This window comes from Drosophila novamexicana, unplaced genomic scaffold, assembly GCF_003285875.2.
Source record: "Drosophila novamexicana strain 15010-1031.04,08,12 unplaced genomic scaffold, DnovRS2.1 tig00000008-arrow-pilon, whole genome shotgun sequence".
NCBI classification, from domain to species: Eukaryota; Metazoa; Arthropoda; class Insecta; order Diptera; family Drosophilidae; genus Drosophila; species Drosophila novamexicana.
This window is the reverse complement of record NW_020824765.1, coordinates 5,732,360-5,755,459: the sequence shown is the minus strand read 5'-3', so window position 1 is coordinate 5,755,459 and position 23,100 is coordinate 5,732,360. Positions and strand designations below refer to the sequence as shown.

Sequence of the window (23,100 nt, the reverse complement as noted above, 5' to 3'; positions counted from 1 at the left end):
TATTCCCGAAATATTCCTTATCTGCGTATAGAATACAAGAGCCTAAGTATCAAAAATCGATAGCAGTTTTTATCGATTTAATGGAATCGGCGCATGATCTGATATTAAAGCAGGCGTATCGATTAATAAATATAGTCAGACATGACTTAAGTGACTCAGTTAATCGACTTTCAATTAGTACATGGCTCAAAAATAGTGCTTAATATACCCTGTAAGGTTTTGGCTAAAAAGAAAACCCGATGCTTCGTAGCTTTGATAATCGGAGTTTATTGAAATAAATTATCGATATCGATAATTATATGCGTTGATACCAGAAAAAGTAAAATATTTAAATATTCAAATTGTTTAGCGTAATATATGTGTGAACTTTCTTATATGCAACATTTTGTATAAGTTTGTATACATCGAGCACAGTATAAAATACATGTAAATATACAATAAATTTGAAAAATTGTTGTATTCATATAGATTTCACGTTTACGCCAAACCATGTATATATATGTATATAAATATATATACGCATATATATCTAGTTATATACACCCGACTTTGTCTTATTGTTTTGCATATATTCTTGTGACGACACATTATCCGTCAGCGGGCTCAGGCTTCTCCTCTGCGATGAGGAAACGCCAAAGCACGGGCACCAATACGGCGGCCAACAAATGGGCAACAAAGTAAACCCACAAGCCATTAAACTGTTGACTTATGCAAGCTGGAGCTAGGCTGCGAAAGAAGTTCAGACTGCATCCGCCCAAATTGATCTGCGAAATAAAATGGGGTGTGTGTATTTTATATTTATGTGTATATATATTATCCGTGTATATAAGTATATATATATATATATGTATATATGTTCCGCGTCAAGTAAAAGTAAAACACAAGTGTTTCTGCTGGATTCGAACCAATGACCTCCCTCTAACTAGTTTGGTTAAATTTTCAATCATAGTCATAAACAAAGAAGAGTATATAACCCAGGTCTTGGTTTCATTAAATTTGGCTAGCCCAAGAGCAATATCGTCAGATTTTGAAATGTTATACCTTTTTGAATTCGTACGGATCCCTACTATCAAATGGCATTCAAACAAATTGAAAATCGATTGCCTCAAAAAAGTTGTTGACCAAAAAACGGTTCGTTTGTAAGTAAAGTCAACCTTTTTTGATGATTTTCATGAATATCTCGGCCAAATAATGTACGTTTTTGGAATTTTATACCATTTTGGACTCGCAAGGATCAGTACTATCGATTGGCATCTATATATTGGTTCTATGTTACAATATTTACCGTTGCAAAGGACAAGGCTGCGATTGTGAATCCAATGCGTAGAGACATCGTGTCGTATGCATTATCACTGCGCTTATCCCAGATCGCGCAATAGGCAAACATCAAGAGCATCATTGCAAGAAGCTCAACCACCAGATACAAGTAATCCTTCAAGATGGGCACAGTCGCACAGAACTGTTTGGCACCATTTGGCTGTGCACCAAATGCCATTCCAGCGCCACAGAAAGCTCCCAGTAATTGGGCAAGCATATAGCAGAGCATCAATTGCCATTCCATGACGCCGACAATTGTGGCAGCGGCACTCACAGCTGGATTCAGATGGGCGCCGCTCATGAAGGCGAATATGTGAATAGCCGCCAAGTAAATGAGGCCCCAGACGAGCGATTTCATCGCATCCGGCGTGCCGTCAACTGTGCATCCAAGTGCTAGAACCATCGCGGTTCCAGTAAATTCAGCAAACACTTTCTTGAGAAGCTCCATGTCCCACTTAAAATTTCCCATGATTTAAATTTTTACCGTGACACGTGACAAAAAAAGTTATTCTATTAGGAAATATTGTGCTCCGGTTTGAAATAATACTTGAATTTAACTATTTGTTTCTCCGGCTGATCTGCCATAATCATAAGCTTAAATTGACCTCAGCCTACTAGAGATATGGAGAATACGAACTCTACATAAAAGTTTCAAATATTCAAAGGCCCGCGCCAAAAGCCTGGTTCACGAACCGATCGAACATTAGTTCACATAGTTAACGCCGGAACTAGGGAAATTCTCGTTAAAAAACTCTGGCAGCTCGATTTCTTCTTTAATCTAATTAACAGTAATCGAATCATTAATCGCTGTTATCGAGCGTTTGAAAAAAGCCGCGTTATAATAGTTTTCTGCTTGTAGCTCTCAGCTATTTCTTATAAAAAATAATTCCTATTATATTATATGATTATATTACATTATATTATAATTAATTTACCAGGATTTTAGCAAAACGAAAAAAGCGAATATATATATATATATATGTAAATCTAGGCAACATGTAATAGAGTTACATATTCTATGAATTCGACAGAATGACAGATTTGGAAAAGCGTATTTTATTGGTACTCATCATGTTAAAATTAGATAAACATTCTTCAATTTGGACTGCCAAAAAAATTTGCCCAATATACCCGATCCTAATGAAATTTTCAGCAGTTGAATCTTAAAAAAGACAATACCATTAAAATTGTGGCTTAAGTTAAAAGGGTTTGTCTATAGCTATAGGAGCTTTATCACCACGAATATTCCTGCTTCCCACTTCGAAAAAATGTATTATTTTATTGTCATTTGGTGTCATGTTGCTGACAATGGGATAGACACATACACATTGATATATTGCTCTTCAGTTTGGAAGAGTTCTGAAATAATTTTCATTTGGCTTTTGGTTACTCTTGTGTTCCTTTTCCACATTGTGGAGAGAAATCCGTTCCCCTTATTCACCACCTTCTTCAGGCTTGACAGTCTCCGATTTGCCCTGCAGATAGAGAAATCGCCAGGCTACCGCCAGCAGAATCGCCGTGAGTGGGGGCACAGCCACATAAACGTAGATGTGCGTGTAGACACCGGCGGCTATTGCTGGCCAGAGGGATCTAAATGGACTCATGCAGGATCGCGTGAAATTGGCCTGGAAATAGCAGCAGATCACATTGAAGAATTATATAAATTGCATTAAATTTCACTGCATTGCGAGTCTTACTCCAACATAGGTGGCAGCAACGACGACCAATCCAATCCGCAGCGAAATTGACTCCAACATCATCTCGTTGCTTTCATGCCATGAAGCGCACATGGCAAATACCCAGGCTCCGGTCATATAAAATTCCAACAGTATCGCTTTCCACCAAGGATCCAGCGTTATCGCCGTACAGCAAAATTTCTTGTTTTTGAATTTCGAATCATAGAATATGCCAAATGAGAGACCGAAGCCCAAGGCCGATCCTAAAAGCTGCATGAGTATATAAAGCATGCCATCGAGAATGTTTACGTTCTCGAGTATCATGGATGCAATGGAAATACACGGATTTATGTGTGCACCAGACACTATCCGGAATGCTTGCGTCGCCGCAAGAACACTTCCGCCCCAACTCATTGCATAGGCAAATGAGCCCGTTGTAGGCAATGAGATACCTAAGAAGGATTCCTCGGTAAGAGCGCAGCCAATAAATTGTACAAAGAAGCTGGCAAGAAACTCGCACAAAAGTTTTACAATTAACGCCTTATTACATTTACCCATTTTTGAAAAAGGATAATTAAATATAATATAAATAAAATAAAAACTTCGATAATTTGGTTTGCCCGACTGAATGAACTTTGCTGCTATGATTCTTTTAACATTTTTTTTTATTACATGTGTTTCATTTTTAACGTTTCTTAAAGCCTGCTATAACTATGCACGAATCGTCAGAAAGATCTGATCTGAAAATTGTATAATATTAATATTAGTATAACAACTATGTATAAATCGGTTAAACAAAATTCAACTCTGGAAGGATATGCTTTTTTATGTTTCTTCATAGTCTGTTGAATATATTAAATGCAAACATAATTCATTTTCACAAATATTTTGATGCCAGCCCCTTCACATTTTTGTTAACATTTTCAAATTTGAATTTTAAGAGGCGCCTAACCGAGCACAGAGCTGCAATTCGATTATTAAGTCGATTCGTAACGTATATGTTTATTCTGTAGGGTGACCATATCGCGTTGCGGGGTGGCAACGCCATTTTCGCTCGCTTACCAACACTGCGCAAGCAACTAACGACGAATCAACAACCCCCAAATGAAACGGCAGACATTCAATTTTAAAAATTGAATTTCAGTCCGCAGTCGTCGGTTTTGCCAAGTAAACGTGCTTCTTACACGCGCTGTTGTACTATTTTCCCCATATACGCAAATACATACACCCATCCAATGCGTGTGTCGGCGCGCGGCAGCGAAAAATGTACAATAAATAATACAAATAAAAACCTAAAGCATTGCCACAACCAAATGCAAATAGACGCAACAATAATTATGTCGTCTCAATGCGACAGCAATTGAAATAAGCTTGCAGCGTCTAATGAAGTTTACTCAACTATGTGCAATTAGTTATTATAATTAATAAAAACTAACGATAGTAAAAGCCAACGTTATTAAAATTAATAATAATAATAATAATAGAAGAAGAAGGCTCGGTCGACAACATTTTTTGAATGATATCGATTTTCCGTTACATCGTTATACACACACTCTGACCGAGTTTACACAATACGCCGCGCGCAAGCACACGCCCCTCTTAAAGCCACAGACCACACACACCCAACCACCCCGCGCACACACACCCACCAGGTGTTGGGTAGGGGGTGCTCGTCTTTGTTTCTCAATGTGTGTGTGTGCTTGGTCCGTTAAAGCACAGTGACAGCGGGCAACGGTTAATTGTTGCTTCTCGGTGGAAGTTCTGCTCTGAAAGCCCACACATACACACATACATACGTCGCAGTACATCGCATCGCAATAAGAAGCATGTTTAATTTGGCACTAATTAAATAGGGACGGACAAACATTTCAGGTGAGCTCACAATCAATGTTCATTCTTTGGTTTTCTTTAATTTTGTTGGCATTTTCATGCGTAACTCGGACGCAGAGAAAACAGCTGCAGCAACAACGACTGTACGTAAAGAGCTGCTCAATTAGTTCAATTTATTTTTAATCCGCCAAACACACACACACGCACACATACAAACATACACACACGTACACACACAAACACATATAAAATGGCGCATTGTGCGCTTAATTTGTAATTCGCTTTTCGCTGTGGGTTTTCGTTTCCATTTCAAGCTGATTTTGAATACGCTGCAGCCGTAACCGACTCTTCCATCTACTTTTATGCTCTTAACAGGAACACAATTGTAAATAGCATCATCAGAGAATCTCAGAACGACAACAGCGGCGACAGCGGCGACAACAGCGCAATTTTTTCTAACGGACATCAAGTTGAGCTCAGCTAAGGTGTGTGTGTGTGTGTGTGCGTGTGCGTGAGTGTGTGTGAGTGTCAAGATGGCAGGACAAAGGCAACTGATTGTCCACTACACGCATACAGCGGGCGCCATTGGATGTCTGCTGTTATTTTTGGTACAGACACTCGCCCAGGGCACACCGCAACAAGTGTGCCCAGAGCAGGGCGATATTTCGCCCTGCATATGCACGGTGAAGAAGAACGGACTGGATATACTGTGCGAGGCCACGGATCTGGTGCATATTACCAAATCGATGGGCACGCTGAAGGGCAAAAGTCCGATCATATTTTATTTGAAGCTCCGCCACAATAATCTGCCCAAGCTGCAGGGTTTCGTATTTCTGGCTCTGGACATACGCCATTTGACAATACACAACAGCAGCCTGGCGGCCATCGAGGAGAATGCATTGAGTTCGCTGGGTGAGTGCCGCCCAAATCATCAGAATTAACCAAAATAATTATCATTTCCATTTTGTAGGCAATGGACTCACACAGCTGGACGTGTCACTGAATCAGATGAAAACTGTGCCGTCGCAGGTCAGTTCCGCCTTTTGTATTTAATACCGCATGACTATCGGCAAACTGATCTCAATAAAATACCGAAACACATTTGTATCGGCATACATATTTCGATTAAGTTATCGATAACTTTTAAATGCCCAGCGGCCATTTTGGCATTTATTCAAATAGCTTTAAGAGAAAAAGCAAGTTTGCGACTCGTACATAAGAGGCTGTTTTAAATTGTCATATGCAAATTTATATAGTATTTGTACTATTCACATATTAATTCCGATTTGAATGAATATATCCATATTTTACATATAATATTTAGATTCCGACGTATTCTTTCTTATAGAAAGAATGGCAAGTCTTTGGAATGTTTCAATTTTTTTCGCTGACAAATAAGACTTAATCAATGTTATTTTAAATAATATTTAAGAAAATCTAATTTTAAAAAAGAGTTTACCACTCAGTTGGTTCTACAATTTTTTAATAGAATATATTATTATATTTAAGCTGAATATCATAAATTAAAGAAAATAATCGTATTTTACAGGCGCTGCAACATCTGTATCACTTGTTAATTTTGAACTTGAACCACAATAAAATCACCGTCATACATAACAATGCCTTCGAAGGGCTAGACACGCTGGAGATACTTACGCTCTATGAGAACAAAATAACCCAGATCGATCCCGAAGCATTCCGCGGCCTGGAGAAGTAAATAGCATTAAGCTTAACTGAATTCAAAGACTAATTTTGTATTGAATTTGCAGAAAACTAAAGCGTTTGAATCTGGGTGGCAACGATCTATCGAACGTGCCACAAAAGGCGCTCTCCATATTGGACACACTGAAGAAACTCGAGATACAGGAGAACAAGATACGTACGATCAGTGAGGGCGATTTTGAAGGTAAGGCTGCTGTAAATTTCCAATAACACTAGCTTCTAAAGTTGATCTACTCTTTGACAGGTCTACAGAATTTGGATTCTTTGATATTAGCGCATAATATGATCACAACCGTGCCTGCAAATGTATTCTCCCACTTAAGCCTACTCAACTCGCTGGAACTGGAGGGCAATAAGATCAGCGTAATTGATAAGGATGCGTTTAGGGGTCTTGAGGGTAAGCTGAAGCGAAGCGTCCTTCCAAAAGGCTCACATAATGACGGATAAAAAATTTACAGAGAATCTACAGTACTTGCGTCTGGGCGATAATAATATTAACGCCATACCCAGTGAGGCACTGCGTCCGTTGCATCGTCTGCGCCATTTGGATTTGCGGAACAACAATATCAATGTGCTGGCCGATGATGCTTTTACCGGATACGGCGATTCGCTGACGTTTCTCAATCTGCAGAAGAATGAGTAAAGCACGCAATAGATAGCAAAAAACAAAAAGAGTTCCAAACTAACGTCTATATTTATCGTCTCTCATACATTTCGATTTGTAGCATCAAAGTTCTGCCCAGCACTCTATTCGAGAATCTCAACTCGCTGGAAACGTTGAATCTGCAGAATAACAAGTTGCAGCGAATACCGCAGGATACAATGGAACCAGTCATCGATACGTTACGCATAATTGACATAACTGGCAAGTGTTGTAACAATAGATTATATTGAATCTTAAATTGATATACATGTATATATCTTTGTGCAGACAATCCGTTGAACTGTTCGTGCGAGTTGACCTGGTTCCCCAAGCTGTTGGAGGATCTGAAGAACAAGGACGATGAAATGTCACAAAAGAAGAAGCCATTGTGTCACATGTCGCTGGATAATCGCGAGTACTTTGTGCAAGCGATGCCCACCGAGAAGATGCACTGCGCTGGCCTCAATGTGAGTCCCTCACCCACCAGCGGCGGTCTCATGCGGATACTGCAAGTGAACATTTTGGCCCAAATAGCCATGTGTAGTGTGGCATTTATGAGTAGCGTTTAATATGCAACTCCAAGCAACATACGCAATCGTATCAATTGCATTCACATCCGTTTTTCCGTTTAGTTATCCATATACATGTATATATATTCATATATATACATATATACATATATATATGTATATATATACACGCATTATTGTATGGGTGTTCATGATGGATCATCATCATCAGACATAGACGAACTGATACTTATGCCCCCTTAAAAACCAAACCAAAAACCAAAAACCAAACCAAAACCAAAACTAAAATACCAAAAACCACTTTTGTACGCCTACAAACCATTTCTGTGTTGTTGTATTGTATTTTTTATTATAGATTATAGTGAATCCGTGAATTATGCAACTCTGGCAATTGTTAGACTCAATATGCACGCAACCAACAGCAACAACAGCCCCCAAAAAACAAGCTGCAATATCACCCGCAAGTGCCCCATCGAAACTGAATACCCAAAATGAAAATGATACACACCCACCTTGTTGTATTGATATTATATTGATGCCAATGTGTCATAAATCGCGAGAGAAAGAAAAAACACAGAAAAGAAGTTAAGAAGTAAAGAAGTAAAGATAAACAAATCATGAATTCCATAAACAACACACAAAACATATACGCACTGTGGACAGTAGCCCGACATCGTTGCTTAAAACTTAGGCAGAACCGTTAAAAATTTAAAAAAAAAATCGATAATTAATTGTTAACGGTATAAAACGGTATAAATCGTGTTATCGATAGGCATTAAAACGGTAGCTTAGACTTAAGTAAACAATTTAGAGATTCAAATTTGAAAGCAACAAAAACAAAAACCGAAACATATCAGAAAACGTGAATTGTTACAAGTTAAGCGATATTATTATCATTATTATTATTATTATTACCATAATTATATAGAATTTAACTACTTACACATACTACTACCAAATTCTATGTGTATTGTGTATATCTATGTACCTATTTATTCTGTGTAGTACTGTGTCGTCGTCGTCTTGTCGTCGCTGTTGTGAGATACAATCATTATAAACAATTTCTTTGTGGTTTTTTCTATTTTCCATTTTCTATTCAAGTTTTTCCAAGCAGCATATCAAAAAGCATGCAACCTAGTCGAAATTTTTGCAATATTTATCGATTATTTACCAAAGAAATACTAATGCTATTTATATACAAAAACATAAAGCACAAAAAAAGTAATATAAATGAAAAACAAAATTGTACGCGTTCGAATGGAAGAAGAATAACATTTGCATCAATCACCAAGAACTGATTATGAAATAAGTAGTTTGTACTCTTTATATGCAAGCCGAAGAGAGAAGCATGAAGCAAGAAGCGGTTAGGCGGATCAGTTGCAGCATCCGCATATACACGATATCAATTATTATATACATAATCGTTATATATATTATACATATACAATACTATATATTGTAATATCACAACATATCGGGAGTGCGCCAATAATTGGCTGACTCGCTAAATGCAACAAACAAGAATATACAAAAATCATTTTTTACAACTACTTTTGAGCATGTGCAACAATTTAGAACAAAAAAAAAATGCAATTTTTGAAATTGTTTTCTTATTTTGTTTTCGATGTTTACATCTTTCTATGTACCTCTATTGACCTGTATTTGAACTAAGTTATACATATATACATATATATACCTGTTTCGTGCTAAGTATTGTGCATAAGCTATTTTGTATTTACACTTTATTGTCCAAAAAAGCCGCTTTGTTGGGCAAAGTTCGCCAGTTCGGTTGGGTCAGTTAGCCGTTAGCTGGCGTCCTTGCCCGAAAGCAATTTCAATAGTATTCAAAATATTTTCAAAAGAATGCGCTGCAACCCAACTCGGGTCAGTTGCGGCTGTTCAGCTGTTCTTTTCAAAATATTGCCAAAATACGTAAACAAAAGCAAACCGAATCCATGGAGCAGTTCCGTTGTCTTCGTTGCGGAGCACAGAGTGTGCAGGGGTTCCCATCCAGGCACACTGTGTGTTCCCAATCGAGCAATTATAAAGAATAAAAAATCATATTGGTTACTAACACACACATATCGAGTGTATTTATTTGATATGCGACAACCCTTAGTCATATGGCCTGAAAGTAGAGGGTCCTGGGCAGGGGAAAACCATTAAAAGCACTCGCTATGGGCACCGTATAGGCGCCCATATTCGGAAAGCCCAGCAGATCGCCACGATTCAGGTTGGGCAAACGCAGATTCTCAGATATCTTAAGAAAAAATAAATAAAATTAAATACAAAAAGAAATAGCTTAAATTCTTTAAACTAACTCTGTCCAGCGCATCACAGCTGGGACCCCAGATCAGGCTCTTGAATGTGGGCAAGGACTCGGCTCCCTCCTAAAATATAAAATTCTTTTTATTATATATATATTCATATAGATTTCTCACACTTACCAGATAATGCTGCGCTGTGACCAGCTGATGGTCGTAGAGTATGCAGTTGAAGGAGCCGTAGACCCCATCGTTCAGATAGTACATCACAGTGTCCAGCTTGCCGGCCGCATTGCGCACCTCGCGCTTGGCATGAACCTTGCAGACCAGTGTATATGCGGCGGCCACAAAGAAGCGACCCGGCTCGGCGATTATCTCAATGCGCTCATCGGCAAAATGCCTCTGTACGGCGCGATTCACATTGGCAGCTATCTGGAATTACATTTCGTTTAATATTTTTCTTTCTGTTTAATTTGCAGCACCTTTACCTTTACGAACTGCTCATCATCGCTGCCCGGAAAACCACCGCCAATATCCAATAGCTTCAGATCGTAGCCCAACAGTTCGCCAAATTTGAATATGTTTTTGGCCTTCTTGATGGCACGCTCGTAGGCCTCCAATTCAGTGCAGCCGGAGCCAACGTGAAAGCTGGTGCCTGTTACCTGAACAAATATTCATATTATATAAAATGACATTAGCCTAAAGAGGTTCTTAGCTGCAAGAATAATTATACATAGAAACGTTTTAACTATAGACATGGCAAATGACTGGTAACTGGTAAAAGCACAATAACATTAGCTTTGAAATATTTTTAAAGTGGTTAAATACAAGGATTAATCCAGCGAATTAAATTAGCTGCGCGCGAGAAATACTAGAATATATTAAGAGCTTTTGATTAATTCAATTACACTCCTTTAACACAATCTACTTTGCTTAAAGCACTCTTGAGCTTAAAAGCTCAATTATATTAATTTAAAGGTAAATGCAGCGAAATTCTTGAGCTTTAATGTTTACCTGAGCTAAAAAGAACCTCTTCAAAATCCCATAAATCTTTGCTTGCCTTTAAATAATACTAGTTCAACTCGCTGAAAGCGCTTCTAAAGCTCTAGTTAAGGATTAATCCAGCAAAAAGGGAAAAAGCTTTAAGACTAAAGTTTCAATACCTAAGGCAAAACTGTGCTTACAGTGGTTTTGGAAAGCTTTTAAGCTTAAAGTGCATTAATTAATACAATGAATCCTGCTAAAAGCTTCCAAAGCAAATTTTCTTTTGATTTTAGTTATCGACAATCTGTTTGTCTGACTCACTGTCAAATCCAAAGCTTTGGCCAGCAGCATCAAGGCCGAGGCATCAATGTCCGCATCGCAACCAAATTTATCGCCCAGCGGGCACTGCGCGGCCTTTGCCTCCGACTTGAAGCGAACAATCAGACTGTAGAAAAATTCCCACAATTATGAGAGAGATTCAACAAGAGATAAGGCAATACTCACTTGGAATTGGGATAATGCTTGTGCAGCTTGTAAATCTCAAACTCATTGTCCACGGTACCCTTGAGCACCTGGCGCTGCTTGGCGTAGTCCAGGTGGCTGATGGGACGACAAGGATTGGCAAAGATGATGCGCTCGGGCGACACATCACAGTCCAGCACCTATTTAAATAGATACACAATCAAATATATAGAAATACAGGCGAGCTATATACGAACCAGCTTGAGCTCATTTTTGGAAGCGCAATCGAAGCCCGCGCCCAGCCCGGCCAGAATTTGAACAATCCGCGGATCGTCGTTGCACTTGACGGCATAGTAGGGCTTGATGCGGGGCAGCTGCTGTTGCCACAAGCGGAACTTGCGCTCCACACTGGACAGATCGCATATGTTCAGCGCCTCGTCGCAGTCCTGCACCTGAGCCTCGTCTATAACCCGGCGTATGTCCAGCACGTGCTCATAGTAGTTGATACCTGCCACTTTCATTTCTCTCGAGGCACGAAACGACTTGCGAAAGCCAGCTGAAAACCTTAACTGATTAGCAGACTGTGCGAAGAGCTAAAATGTGCACACGTTGTATACCCTGTAACTATGAAAACTGCTTATAAGGGGGGGTATGATTAAGTTTTACTCGTATGTTTAATAGGGCTGCAAGCCCACAATGTACGATTCGAACCAAGCAAGAATGAGCCGAGGTGCTGGTTCAAACCTTTGCTTAACATATATTCTACACAACATTATTTTGAGTTTTCCGCAGCCCTTTGCACTGAAAATATTGCAAGTTATAAATATTTTCATATGCAATAAAGGGCTAGATTTGATTTGCACCTAAAACTTGAATATTCCAAATATTAATATATGCACATGTTCCTTGTAAATTAAAGCAGAGTCTTCCGTCTTAACCAGATAGATAGATTTAATATTTAAGTAATTCGTTTTTAATGCGCTGTGGAACAATTAAATTGTTTGAGTGCAGGGCATCGCTTAGTCGAGATTTATTTGAACCCCGAGTTTTCAATTTTTTAATTTCTTATCAGCCAAGTGGCAAAGTTGAACGACTGCCGTCAACTCGATCCATTTACGAAATCGCAACAGACTTGGAAAACATTTAGAGTCGAGCGCGTGTCCACTCGAATGTCCATTTGTTTTCAGCGGAGCGGGGCGGGGCGGGGTGGAGGAGCTGGACGTGAATAGGATCGGAAACAATGCGCCTCTAATTGGCGGCAAAAGGTCAGGGCAAAGGCCGTTACATGAATCTCGCGAATCTCCATTTTATAGTTAATTATTTTTGGGCAGAATCGTACGTGACCAAAAATTATTTACAACCTACAATATTTGGGATCGTAAATAATTTTAATGCCTCGAGCATGTAAAACTAATAAAATGTAAATTTTCACAAAGCGCAACTCGAAATGCGCATAATTGACACTCCGTGGTCGAGAGACTGAGAACTGGGCAATATTCCAACCCCCGCGAGGCTCGAGCCTCAGGCCCACCAGACAATAACAATAAAATCTATGCGGCGTGTCCGCAGGAGGGTTGGGTGTGGATTGCCTGGCGGGGTGACACTTGTGACCAAGGACAAACGACCGCAAACTCCCTCTGCCCAATTGATGGGCAATTATAAATTAAAATCAAACTCTTGAAATCGATATTGCAATTGTCAGCATGTGTGTGTATCTCCGTGTGTGTGTGTGTGTATCGATCAATCGTTAATTGGGCGAGTCAACGAATGGCACGCAGCACCCTTTGGCCAGGAAAGGGTCGAACCAAAAAATCATTTGACAGCTGTCAAAAAAGCAATATTGAGCGATTGTCTCCCAGAAATGCATCCAGTCACGCTTAAGATCTGTTCTACAGCAGAATATCATTGCCATATCCCTTTTCCACTTTCACTTCCAAATCAAATCATCATTTTTGGCTGCCCAGCACAATTAGCTGCGTGTGTCATCATTCATTCATTTCGGCTTTGAGTGCATCACAACTTTTTTCATTGCCTTTTTCATGTACTTCTCCATGTGCTCTTCGCCTCTTCGCACACTTCATTTTGAGTGATGTGTCAAATGCGCGGACAAGCCGCAAAGTGCTTCAAATTTGGGTTCCATTCGTCGGTCTGGCAAAAAAAAAAAAACGTGAAGCGTTGTTGAATTGAAAAACTCGTTTTTTAATTTACACTTAAATGCATTTAAATCATTTTGTAATAAGCCCACGAAATTTAAATGTATATATCATTAATTATTTGCTGCACTCCGGAAACTTTACAGACAGCTCAGTTCCCATAAACACAAAATAAATTAGATCCGAGAGGATAGTTCTATGGAAATTAATGGAAGAAAATCTAAATATTTGAATATTTCATTTCGTATAGAAAGACTATGCATAGTCCAAAGTCCTTCAAGCATGAGATACGTGATTATCTTTGTGGGTCAGGTGAAAGGTTCACAGTTAGCTAGACACATTTCATTTTAGTCTAAGCTCTCTTCTGACTAAATACTCTTGTTTCGGTTAAGGTAATCTAAGAATTAGTACTGCGAGGCACTTTTTAAGTTTCTAGCTCTTATAGGTTCTAATATCCTTTCCTTCATACATACGGACAGACAGACATGGCTAGAACGACTCAGCTATTGGTGCTGATCAAGAATATATATACTTTATAGTTTTAAAGATGCTTCGTTTGGCTCAAAAACATGATACCCCGTTTTTACCCATTTTCAATGGATGCAGGGTATACAACCTAGTATAATACAAGGTTAAGTAATATGCTTAAATTATTTACTGTTCTCAGCTTGAACTCTATTTCTATGTCTAACTGAAGTTTAGAATAATGCTTTAAATATTATATATTTGCTCAATTTGCAATGCATAATATTTATAGCTTATGAAATTCAAATAGTTTTGGACCCAAAATGCGCTGTTCGCCAACTTTGCATAGGGAGTGTTCCACTTAAAATCAGGACAATGTAATTTATGGCACCAAATTGGCGCCGGAATACAATGGTGAGAACACGCTCTCAAGGCTGGCCCAGGATCTGGGCTGGGGTTGGGGGTGGGGCTGGCGCATTACCGCATTAGCACATTTCGCTGAGTAGGCGCCGTCGCCGCCTTTGCACTCGAGGGTCCACTCGAGCTGGGCGAACCCATCGCCCACCATTGAATCGGAGCCAAATCTGCGCTCAAACAATGTCGGGCTAAGACTAATACATAGAGATTATGTTTACTGCGCCGATGCCGACAATGCCTTCGGCTCTCGGCTCGGTTTTGGCACTTGCAATTCCGGCTGCTCGATGAGTCACCTGCTCATAACTGAGAGCCCGGCGGGTTTAAATATAGAGTCACGGAATATTGTTCTATTCCCGATTTCAGTGTTGGTTTGTTAGGCCGACGAGCTGCAGCAGCCGCAGCCGCAGGCGCAAGCAAAATGTCGCGTGGCCAAAGCCTTTGCCCAAAACACATTTAACAACAACAGGAACCACAGCAACAACAACAACAAGAACAAGAAGAAGAAGAAGAAGAAGAAGAAGAGGCACCATTTGGGCGCTGACATGTCCCATTTGCTGCGGCGCACCAAGAAGTCCTGTCTCAAGGTGAGTTGCTGCACAATCAATAAAAAATCGATGGCTGCGTGTGACCTTTTAACAAAATGTGTTTATTTTTATGCAGCTGCTGCGCAAAATATCCACATCAAAGCAATTATTTGTGCAGCGCCTGGACGAGGATGAGGAGTATGAGGAACACGAGGAGCAGCAGGAGCAGCAGGTGGAGCAGGAGCACATTAGCTACAACTGCAGCACAAACGATAAGCAATATGTGTGCCACATCAACAACACCAACAACAGCCCAATACAATCCGTCCAGGACGCCGCCGAGGCGTTGGATGTGCCGCTCGAGCGGCAGCAGCTGCCGTCCGAGCGCACAGCCCTAGACATACAATTCGATCGTGTGCCCTACAAGGAGAATGTGCGCTATCTCAGGCACACGCCGTCCAACTCCAGCCTCGACCTGCAGCTGGAGCAGCAGCGAGAGTGGGAGCGAGAGCGGGAGCAAGTGCAGCGGGAGCGCGAGCTGGTGGCCAGCCAGCGCGGCTATAGCGTCAGCGTGGGCTCCCAGTTCGATGGACACTATCACAACGTGATCATTATGGAGCACCAGCCCCCGAATGATGATTATCCGATTGTCAAATGGGATATCAATGGCAATTCGCTGGACGAGGAGCACTTCGATCTGCGCCAGCATTGGGATGCCTTCGACAGTCGCTGGCGGCAGCTGCAATCGGCGCCAAGTGGCAAGCGTCTGGGCAGCGGCCATTCCCAGAGATCCAGTCATCATTCCAGCGCCTGCACCCTGGAGACCTGGATAGACGATGCCGAGCTGGGCAACTGCGATGACGCCCAGAATTTGCTGCAAACCAACAAGAAGAAGAACACGAACAACAACAACTTGAACCAATGCCTTAAGAGTTTCTGATGAAGATGCCCAATGCCTGATGCCTGATGCCCGTTGGATGTGAGGGTGCAGCTAAATAATCCAACTGGATTTTTCCTAACGGATTTACCCTGCACTTGTGCTCTAGAGTTCTAAGAGAGTTTCCATTTTTTGAGAATTATACGCTCTATTTTGAATCGATATAACAATAGTTGCCAGTTTTTTAATTCATTTATGTCGCTCGATTATAATCGCTGGCAATTTTCATTATTTTTCATTATATGAAAATTGGTTACAATTTCAAAAATCCATTAAAAAAACAACAGGCAAATTGTGGAGAAAATGAAATGACGAAGTCTGAATACCCTTACAGAGATGACAAGTGCATTTTTATGACCAAAAAAAGGAAAGGTATATCATAGAGTGATCCGATGCTAGTAGTTCCCTGATAAGCACTCTATATATCAAGTTATATTAGCATATCTTTTTTGCATATATATAATACATAACTTTTTAGTTACCCTGAATAGAATCATAAACTAACGAAAAGTCAAATCTAAAACTGAATCGAATCATATTTTTTTCCTCTGAATATAGAAATATTTTTTTGGAAAGTCGAAATTATTATTTCATAAAAATAACATAGATTTTATGTAGAAATTTATTTTGATTAATTATGCAAAATTATGAAAAATGTGAAAAGTTTTGCATCAAAAAGGGTAACCATACCGAAACTTAAGGCAGACGCCAGGACTCGAACCGTAAACAGAACTAAGGGAATACTATTTTAGCTTGATTGAGAACATATATATAACATTCTATATATGTTCATAGACATACACTAGAGCTGCCTGCTTTGCTGTGTTACACGTTCAGTGACAAAGTGTAGATACTCTTTGCAAAGAGCATTAAAATGAAATACAAGGAACGTCGCTCGACGTGCATTAAATGCACTTCAAACGATTTGGTCTGCGCTTTTTTTCTCCTCAATTGTTGTTGCTGTTGTTGTTACTGCTGTTGTTGTTGCTGTTGTTGTTGTTGCTGTTGTTGTTGTTGTTGTTGTTGTAGACAGTCGCACGACCCGCACGTGCTGAACATGCGTGAGAATCGTCGAACCTTTGGCTTTCCCACGAGCCATTTCTCACTCGGTGGGGTTGCTCGGCATTCGCTCGGCATTTCGACCAGCTTTAAGGGTGAGTTGTTGCCAACAACTATTTGTTGTTCGAGCTGTCCCACGCGCCTCGTCCAACAACAACAACAGCAACAACAGCAACAACTGAGGCTCGCCCACTCGAAATTTTTACTCGATTATACTTTGCTTCTTCCTTGGCTTTTGGCAACCTGAGCGACAGCATGTCGAAGCGAATTAAAAGCACTTTTCTTCATTTTAATGCGGTACATGAAATCGATATCCCATCAAGTTGGAGTCCTCCTGTGCAAATATCAACCATACGCCGTGTTGTGCACTTAAGAAATTGGCCAAATAATTGCTTCATTTTAAATTGTGTTTTTTCATGGAATTATATTTATTTGTTTTTTCTATAGTGCCTATATACATATGCTCTGATTCTGCTATAGGTATATATATATATAAATATTTTAATATATTCTTACTATGCATCCAAAGACCTTAACATAACCTTATTGGGGACTTTATTTATTATTATTCTTTATTATATATTATTAATTATTATTGTTGATAAAGAAGTTAGATGTTTTCTTGAGCCTTCTGCTTCAAAACCATTCTCCATAAGCCTTGGCATAGATGTTCTTTCTTTTTGATACAAAGATATCGTCCTCCTGGATATCATATATCCGGATCCCCTGAGCTCCAATCTTGAGCATTAGCTATTAATGCTATTATATTACGCCATTTATACTTTGACAGGTTTTCTGTAAAACTTTTAAGAATTTCCTAAAATGTTCTTATAAAATAAAATATTTCAATGCCAATTTCTTTTTACATTAAATAAAGTCTTTAAGGTAGTATCTATATTGTTTTAAATAATTATTTTTATCAAAGATATACTATGTTTCACATCAATTAATATACAACTCAGCAATAGTGAAGTATTTTTAAGGCCCATTAAATAACTCGTCTTTTGTCAGCCCGGAAATTAACCTTCATCTTATGCTGGACTTGTGCAAAGATGAGAGAAATCAATTGTGTGGCATTGGGTAGGTCAGAGGTCAACGCCGTTGCGGCACCTGCTCCAAAATAACCTTGAAAGCAAAAATTAGACCACTGACCTACAAAATGCGGGTCGCACAAAGCAAACAGGCGGCGCCGGAGCGCGGCGGGGCGGGGCGTTGCACTTGTTGGAGCCGCATGCCACATGCCGCACACGAGCCGGCGGCTGTTCGGCTCGCAGCTCGGTCGCGTGCTCCAGTTGCCAGTGCGCCCGGCAACAAGTCAACACGGCGGCGGCGGCGGCGACGGCAAGTGGCCGCCAAAAAGACAATGCGACAAGCTGTGGCAAACGGCGGCCACCGCCCACGGCGCCGATGCTGCGGTCGCTGCCACAACTCCGGCTCCGGCTCCTGCTCCTGCTCCTGATACAATCGGCATCGATGACACAAGGAAGCGTTGGCGTTGAGCTCGAACTAATAATAATTATTGAGGTTTTTCATTTGCATTGCAATTGGCCAAAATGTGAGCGAGCTAAAGGCGCGACTAGCAGATACCCTATATACCAAATTCTAAGAGTTAATGGTGCAATTTTTACCGAAATTTTATATAGACTAGAGAAGAAAACACATCCTACATTTGGAATTTGTATCTTAAAATATTCCAGAGCAAAAGCATATAAACGCAATATCGATATTTATCGATATTTAGATACGAGTGGAAGCTATTGGAAAAAAGAGATATATATTTAGCATAGATTAAAAAGTATGAAAAACGATATTTATTGATATTGAAAAAATATAAATTTATATAAGAACTTATCAAAGAATGAAAATCGATAAATATCGATGATTGGAGGTTATTATAAAAGCGATTCCTATCGATTTTGATAAAGTTAAGAAAATTATTTATGAACTTATCATAGAATGAAAATCGATATTTATAGAATCAAAATGTATGTTTATATTATTCAAAGTCTCTGAGACGGGCAGACAGACGGATATGGATCTGAACGAAGAGCTCTATTGGCTGGAATTTGCCTGCCTTTGCTTGTTGCATACATGGAGATGAATTCATTACGCCCGTTTCATGGCATTTTCAATGGGTATAACAATATGCTGCAAGTGCGAATGCGTCAACCAACTGACTGCCCACCCGCTCGCACCAGTCAGGAGAAGCAGCGGCAGCGTCTGCTCTCGTCCTTGTTCATTTGTTGGTCTCTGCCCGACGCTGATCGGCAGGAACAGCCACTGGGCACTGGCCTAGCCTGGCCGTGGCCGTTAGCTACCCCCGGCCGGTGCAAGCGGCGTTGCGGCACGCGTTACTGTTGCCAAGGGGGTGGTTGCTGCTGCGTCTTATTGGGCCGCTGCTGCTGCTGCTGCCGCCGGCAAAAAGGGGTTGAGAGGCCGGGCAAACGGCGGCCTGAACGTCCGCTAGTCGTGTGCTGTAAAATCAGTCGAACGCCGTTCGCGCACACGATAAGTCACGTGCTCACAACTAGCTCCAGAAAAACTGACAAGTTCTTGTGCCCAAAAGTTCAATGTGCTAAAATAGATACAAAGTGATTACAGACAAAGATAATTGTCAAACGGATATAATTGCCAGAAATAAGGCCAAGAGCAAACCCGAACCCAAACCAAACCCAAACAAACTCAAACAAAACCTATTTACATTCGGAATGGAGCACAACATGCACGTGAATGCGCCGCCGCTGCATCATTGGGGCTACGGCGCCGCCGCCGCGTCGATGCCGGCCACGCCCCAAAGCCATTGGGTGCCGCCGCCGCAGAGCCACAGTCACCAGAGCCACCAGAGTCATCAGAGCCATCATTCGCACAATAGTCTGAAGCGTGCGCTCTCCGAGAGCGACTGCGATGAGCTCTACTCGGAGGAGTCCTCCAAAGAGCAGTGCGTATGCGTGAATGGAAATTTGTTACATTCAGTATTAACTAAAGCTTCTCTCTCTTCTCTCTTCTCTCGACAGAATCTCGCCCAGCGGCACGGGCAGCTGCCAGCTGATGAGCCGCAAGAAGCGTCGCGGCGTCATCGAGAAGAAGCGTCGCGATCGCATCAACTCCTCGCTGACCGAGCTGAAGCGTCTGGTGCCTTCGGCCTACGAGAAACAGGGCTCCGCCAAGCTGGAGAAGGCGGAGATTCTACAATTAACAGTCGAGCACTTGAAGAATTTACAATCAAAAAGTAAGTATTAATTAGATAAGTTCAAATTGAATTTTATTTATTTAAGAAGTTTAGAAAGTGATTTATATGAGATTTGGGATTTATTAGGATAGAATTATACGAAGTGAAAATTATTAACTTAAGGGATTTAACTAAAAGTGAATAATTTACGGGATTTAAGTTGATATATTTTTAAATATCTTATACTCGGTAGTCTTCTAGATAACTTATATATTTTTCAACTGAAACAGGAGAAACCTGGTTCACATTCTCAGACAGGTGCTCCCAAAAATCTCAGTCAATGCTATTTAAAAAGGTCCAGTTTATTAGTTTATTCTATTATTCTTAAAATAAAAATAATAATCTCTATTACAGCAGAGCCAGAAATTGAATTGAAAAATGTTATGAAGATAGTTTTTGAATTTTCAGAGTCATTTGTTCTTTTTTGGGAACAACTTACACTTTTATTTATTTAGGATGAAATTTAAACAAAAATTAAACGAATATATTAAAAAGTTATTTAAACAAATATGTCATTTTTAAGAAAAATTGCTTAATTAACCAAAAATGCAAAGGATTAGTAGGGATATTTCGATTTATAAATCCTAACAACTGCGTGTGTTCATATTCGGAATCTTTTCCTCTAATCTCTAGCTGGGAAAATTGTAAATATTAAAAAAGAAAAAAATTAGCTGCTATTCTGACCAGCCAAGGGAAAACATATGCCTTATAAGTAGCACAGAATATGTGTCATATTATCATAAAGCTGGCTAAACAATGTTAACCTGTTGACCCAAGGGTTTGTCCTAATAGGGAAACGGGCGAGCGAGTGAATGCCGAATCTCGGCGCTTCCCACGCTGCTCACTGCCCGGCTGCACTTAGAGTCCGATCCACCACCACCACCCATCCGTCCGTCCGCCCGCCCGCCTTTTACACCAAGTGCAGCACAACCCAACCCACCCATTCTTGTTCGGGCCCAGCGCAGGGGGTAGTTTTTTTTTGTATTTGATAGGCAACCGCGTGGGAACAACTATTTGAGTTATTGTTATTGACTTTTTGCCCTTCTTTTGTTGTTGTTGCAGCCCTGGACTCGCTCAGCTACGATCCGCAGCGCGTGGCCATGGACTATCACATCATTGGCTTTCGGGAGTGCGCCGCCGAGGTGGCACGCTATCTGGTCACCATCGAGGGCATGGACATCCAGGATCCGCTGCGTCTGCGCCTCATGTCCCACCTGCAGTACTTTGCCCAGCAGCGTGAGATCTCCGCCAGCGGCGGCTACCAGCCCAGCTGTGCAGCCGCGCCCTATCAGAGCTATGCCACGGCCAGCTCCTACAGTGCGCCCAGCACGGGCGCCTATCATGTCGGCCGCTCCAGTGTGTCCAGCACGAGCGGAGCGGGCGCCAGTGAGACGCTGCCGGCGGGCATTGGGCCGCTGGAGCCGCGCGCGGAGGCAGCCACTCAGCAGCAGCAGCAGCAGCAACAACAACAACAACAACAGCCTCAACAGCAACAACAACAACAACAGCAGCAGCAGCAGCAGGCTGGACAACATTATACGCAGGAGCACAGCGGGATTGCGGAGCAGCCGCAGGCGCAGTCGCAACAGGTGCCTACCTACATTGAGCTGACCAATAGCCACAATCGCAACGAGGTGCCGGCCATCACGGCGGAGAGTCTCAGCTATAGCGCGGCGCCCCATCCGTATCCGGTCAGCGGCAGCCAGGATTACAACAATGCGACGGCTCTGCAATATGCCACAGCGAATGGTGCCAAGCCGTATCGGCCCTGGGGCGCAGAGATGGCCTACTAGGTGGCAGGGTATCTGCCCGGTGAATGCAACCCGTTCTAGTCAGATCAAAGCCGAACATGTGTGATAGTCTTAAGTTGTGAAGGATCAAACGATCTCTAACCGAGTTCCATGTCCAAAGTGTATATTGTCTAAATGCTTAGGATAAGTTAAACTTTTTCCACATTTTCTACGAAGCATCCGCAAAAATTTTGAAAGCATTTTTTAAGCCTGTAAATAATAATATTGTAAATAAAGATAATATTTGTATAATGAAAAACAGAACTTAATTCACATGAGAATTTTATAGAGTTAAGTTTTTTATAATTTCCCTTGAAGCATTTCATTTCTATATATTATACCCATTATGGGTTTATCTTAAATTGTTTGGGTATTACATTTAGAAGTTCACCTTATTAAATATATTTGTATTTGATTAATATGCTTTTAGAATTATGCTCTTAAAATCTTGATCTGCCCTTCTATGCAATTTTCATGAACTCTTTTACACTCTCTCCCCGTCTCTCCCGCTTCCGCTCTCTCGATCTTTATTATTACCTCTCACTCAAGGTCTCACTCTCATTTACTTACTCTCTTTTTTGATGATCTTACTGATCAGTATCGCATTTGTTTGCGATTTTCAAGATTTATAGTAGGACATACAGTATTTCAATTGTTAGATCACTGCTTGAAGGGCTTTGACACTTTTTCCCTCTATTTCTATATCTCTCCCTCCTTTTCCCTCTCTCAAGCTATCTCTCTCTCTCTCTCTCGCGGTCCCTCCTTATATTCGAATCTCAAGGTCTCATCTGTTCGATATGGCCTTTCTATGCGATTTTCATGATTTTATGTAGAGTGGGCTTTGACTCCTTCTCTCTCTATTTTTATCTCTCTTCGTCAGTCTCCCTATATTTCACGCCCACTCTTTCTCTTCTTTCTCTAACTCACTGTCTCACTCTTATTTACTCATTCTCTCTCCCAGTCTATCTTACACTGCTCTTCTTGATCTCTATGTCCCTGTTTATTACCGCCCCTCTATGAGATTCTCATACTGTTATTACGTGATGTGTATATATTTAATATTAGTAATTTTATTAATATGATTATGGTTATATTAAA

General features: G+C 40.7%; 6 protein-coding genes across 8 annotated transcripts; 3 read left to right on the top strand and 3 right to left on the bottom strand.

Moving 5' to 3' along the window:
• Positions 1 to 370: 370 nt before the first annotated feature.
• LOC115763929 (probable aquaporin NIP-type) lies at positions 371 to 1,883 on the bottom strand. Its single transcript, XM_030706724.1, has 2 exons — positions 1,286 to 1,883; positions 371 to 764 (listed from the first exon to the last, which is right to left on the bottom strand). The coding sequence occupies exons 1-2, from the start codon at positions 1,784 to 1,786 to the stop codon at positions 588 to 590; spliced, it is 678 nt and encodes a 225-aa protein (XP_030562584.1). The 5' UTR covers positions 1,787 to 1,883; the 3' UTR covers positions 371 to 587.
• Positions 1,884 to 2,576: 693 nt separating this feature from the next.
• On the bottom strand, positions 2,577 to 3,629 carry LOC115758393 (aquaporin-like). The gene is made up of 2 exons (XM_030699032.1): positions 3,015 to 3,629; positions 2,577 to 2,942 (listed from the first exon to the last, which is right to left on the bottom strand). The coding sequence occupies exons 1-2, from the start codon at positions 3,549 to 3,551 to the stop codon at positions 2,751 to 2,753; spliced, it is 729 nt and encodes a 242-aa protein (XP_030554892.1). The 5' UTR covers positions 3,552 to 3,629; the 3' UTR covers positions 2,577 to 2,750.
• Positions 3,630 to 4,158: 529 nt separating this feature from the next.
• LOC115759515 (slit homolog 2 protein) lies at positions 4,159 to 8,151 on the top strand. Of its 3 annotated transcripts, XM_030700478.1 has the most exons (10): positions 4,159 to 4,865; positions 5,199 to 5,735; positions 5,794 to 5,852; positions 6,373 to 6,536; positions 6,593 to 6,729; positions 6,790 to 6,942; positions 7,004 to 7,184; positions 7,271 to 7,410; positions 7,477 to 7,655; positions 8,074 to 8,151. In XM_030700478.1, exons 2-10 carry the CDS (start codon positions 5,357 to 5,359, stop codon positions 8,089 to 8,091), a joined length of 1,410 nt encoding a protein of 469 aa, XP_030556338.1. In that variant the 5' UTR covers positions 4,159 to 4,865; positions 5,199 to 5,356; the 3' UTR covers positions 8,092 to 8,151. The 3 variants fall into 3 exon arrangements, with proteins under 3 accessions (XP_030556338.1, XP_030556322.1, XP_030556330.1); XM_030700462.1 differs by lacking the exon at positions 8,074 to 8,151 and having other exon boundaries at positions 7,477 to 7,774; XM_030700470.1 differs by lacking the exons at positions 4,159 to 4,865; positions 8,074 to 8,151 and adding an exon at positions 4,948 to 4,966 and having other exon boundaries at positions 7,477 to 7,774.
• Positions 8,152 to 9,816: 1,665 nt separating this feature from the next.
• On the bottom strand, positions 9,817 to 11,975 carry LOC115759535 (ornithine decarboxylase 1-like). Its single transcript, XM_030700490.1, has 7 exons — positions 11,686 to 11,975; positions 11,471 to 11,628; positions 11,288 to 11,411; positions 10,471 to 10,644; positions 10,166 to 10,414; positions 10,040 to 10,108; positions 9,817 to 9,978 (listed from the first exon to the last, which is right to left on the bottom strand). Exons 1-7 carry the CDS (start codon positions 11,947 to 11,949, stop codon positions 9,838 to 9,840), a joined length of 1,179 nt encoding a protein of 392 aa, XP_030556350.1. The 5' UTR covers positions 11,950 to 11,975; the 3' UTR covers positions 9,817 to 9,837.
• A 2,877-nt stretch (positions 11,976 to 14,852) lies between these two features.
• LOC115760459 lies at positions 14,853 to 16,057 on the top strand. The gene is made up of 2 exons (XM_030701788.1): positions 14,853 to 15,047; positions 15,124 to 16,057. Exons 1-2 carry the CDS (start codon positions 15,006 to 15,008, stop codon positions 15,925 to 15,927), a joined length of 846 nt encoding a protein of 281 aa, XP_030557648.1. The 5' UTR covers positions 14,853 to 15,005; the 3' UTR covers positions 15,928 to 16,057.
• A 3,634-nt stretch (positions 16,058 to 19,691) lies between these two features.
• Positions 19,692 to 22,005, top strand: LOC115763071 (hairy/enhancer-of-split related with YRPW motif protein). The gene is made up of 3 exons (XM_030705504.1): positions 19,692 to 19,921; positions 19,998 to 20,212; positions 21,275 to 22,005. The coding sequence occupies exons 1-3, from the start codon at positions 19,692 to 19,694 to the stop codon at positions 22,003 to 22,005; spliced, it is 1,176 nt and encodes a 391-aa protein (XP_030561364.1).
• The last annotated feature ends 1,095 nt before the right edge of the window (positions 22,006 to 23,100 follow it).

What these genes read in the sequence shown, in the direction of transcription:
- LOC115760459 (XM_030701788.1), top strand. Translation starts at nt 15,006, where the DNA reads ATGTCCCATTTGCTGCGGCGCACCAAGAAGTCCTGTCTCAAG. An exon ending in CCAAGAAGTCCTGTCTCAAG is followed by an intron (nt 15,048 to 15,123) that starts GTGAGTTGCTGC and finishes ATTTTTATGCAG; the next exon opens with CTGCTGCGCAAAATATCCAC.
- LOC115759515 (XM_030700462.1), top strand. Translation starts at nt 5,357, where the DNA reads ATGGCAGGACAAAGGCAACTGATTGTCCACTACACGCATACAGCGGGC. An exon ending in TGCGTTTAGGGGTCTTGAGG is followed by an intron (nt 6,943 to 7,003) that starts GTAAGCTGAAGC and finishes AAAAATTTACAG; the next exon opens with AGAATCTACAGTACTTGCGT. An exon ending in CTCAATCTGCAGAAGAATGA is followed by an intron (nt 7,185 to 7,270) that starts GTAAAGCACGCA and finishes TTCGATTTGTAG; the next exon opens with CATCAAAGTTCTGCCCAGCA.
- LOC115763071 (XM_030705504.1), top strand. Translation starts at nt 19,692, where the DNA reads ATGGAGCACAACATGCACGTGAATGCGCCGCCGCTGCATCATTGGGGC. An exon ending in GAGGAGTCCTCCAAAGAGCA is followed by an intron (nt 19,922 to 19,997) that starts GTGCGTATGCGT and finishes TTCTCTCGACAG; the next exon opens with AATCTCGCCCAGCGGCACGG. An exon ending in GAAGAATTTACAATCAAAAA is followed by an intron (nt 20,213 to 21,274) that starts GTAAGTATTAAT and finishes TTGTTGTTGCAG; the next exon opens with CCCTGGACTCGCTCAGCTAC.
- LOC115758393 (XM_030699032.1), bottom strand. Translation starts at nt 3,551, where the DNA reads ATGGGTAAATGTAATAAGGCGTTAATTGTAAAACTTTTGTGCGAGTTT. An exon ending in TTGCTGCCACCTATGTTGGA is followed by an intron (nt 2,943 to 3,014) that starts GTAAGACTCGCA and finishes TGCTATTTCCAG; the next exon opens with GCCAATTTCACGCGATCCTG.
- LOC115759535 (XM_030700490.1), bottom strand. Translation starts at nt 11,949, where the DNA reads ATGAAAGTGGCAGGTATCAACTACTATGAGCACGTGCTGGACATACGC. An exon ending in CCAAAGCTTTGGATTTGACA is followed by an intron (nt 10,645 to 11,287) that starts GTGAGTCAGACA and finishes ATATTTGTTCAG; the next exon opens with GTAACAGGCACCAGCTTTCA. An exon ending in GCTGTGATGCGCTGGACAGA is followed by an intron (nt 9,979 to 10,039) that starts GTTAGTTTAAAG and finishes TTTTTTCTTAAG; the next exon opens with ATATCTGAGAATCTGCGTTT.
- LOC115763929 (XM_030706724.1), bottom strand. Translation starts at nt 1,786, where the DNA reads ATGGGAAATTTTAAGTGGGACATGGAGCTTCTCAAGAAAGTGTTTGCT. An exon ending in CAGCCTTGTCCTTTGCAACG is followed by an intron (nt 765 to 1,285) that starts GTAAATATTGTA and finishes TTTATTTCGCAG; the next exon opens with ATCAATTTGGGCGGATGCAG.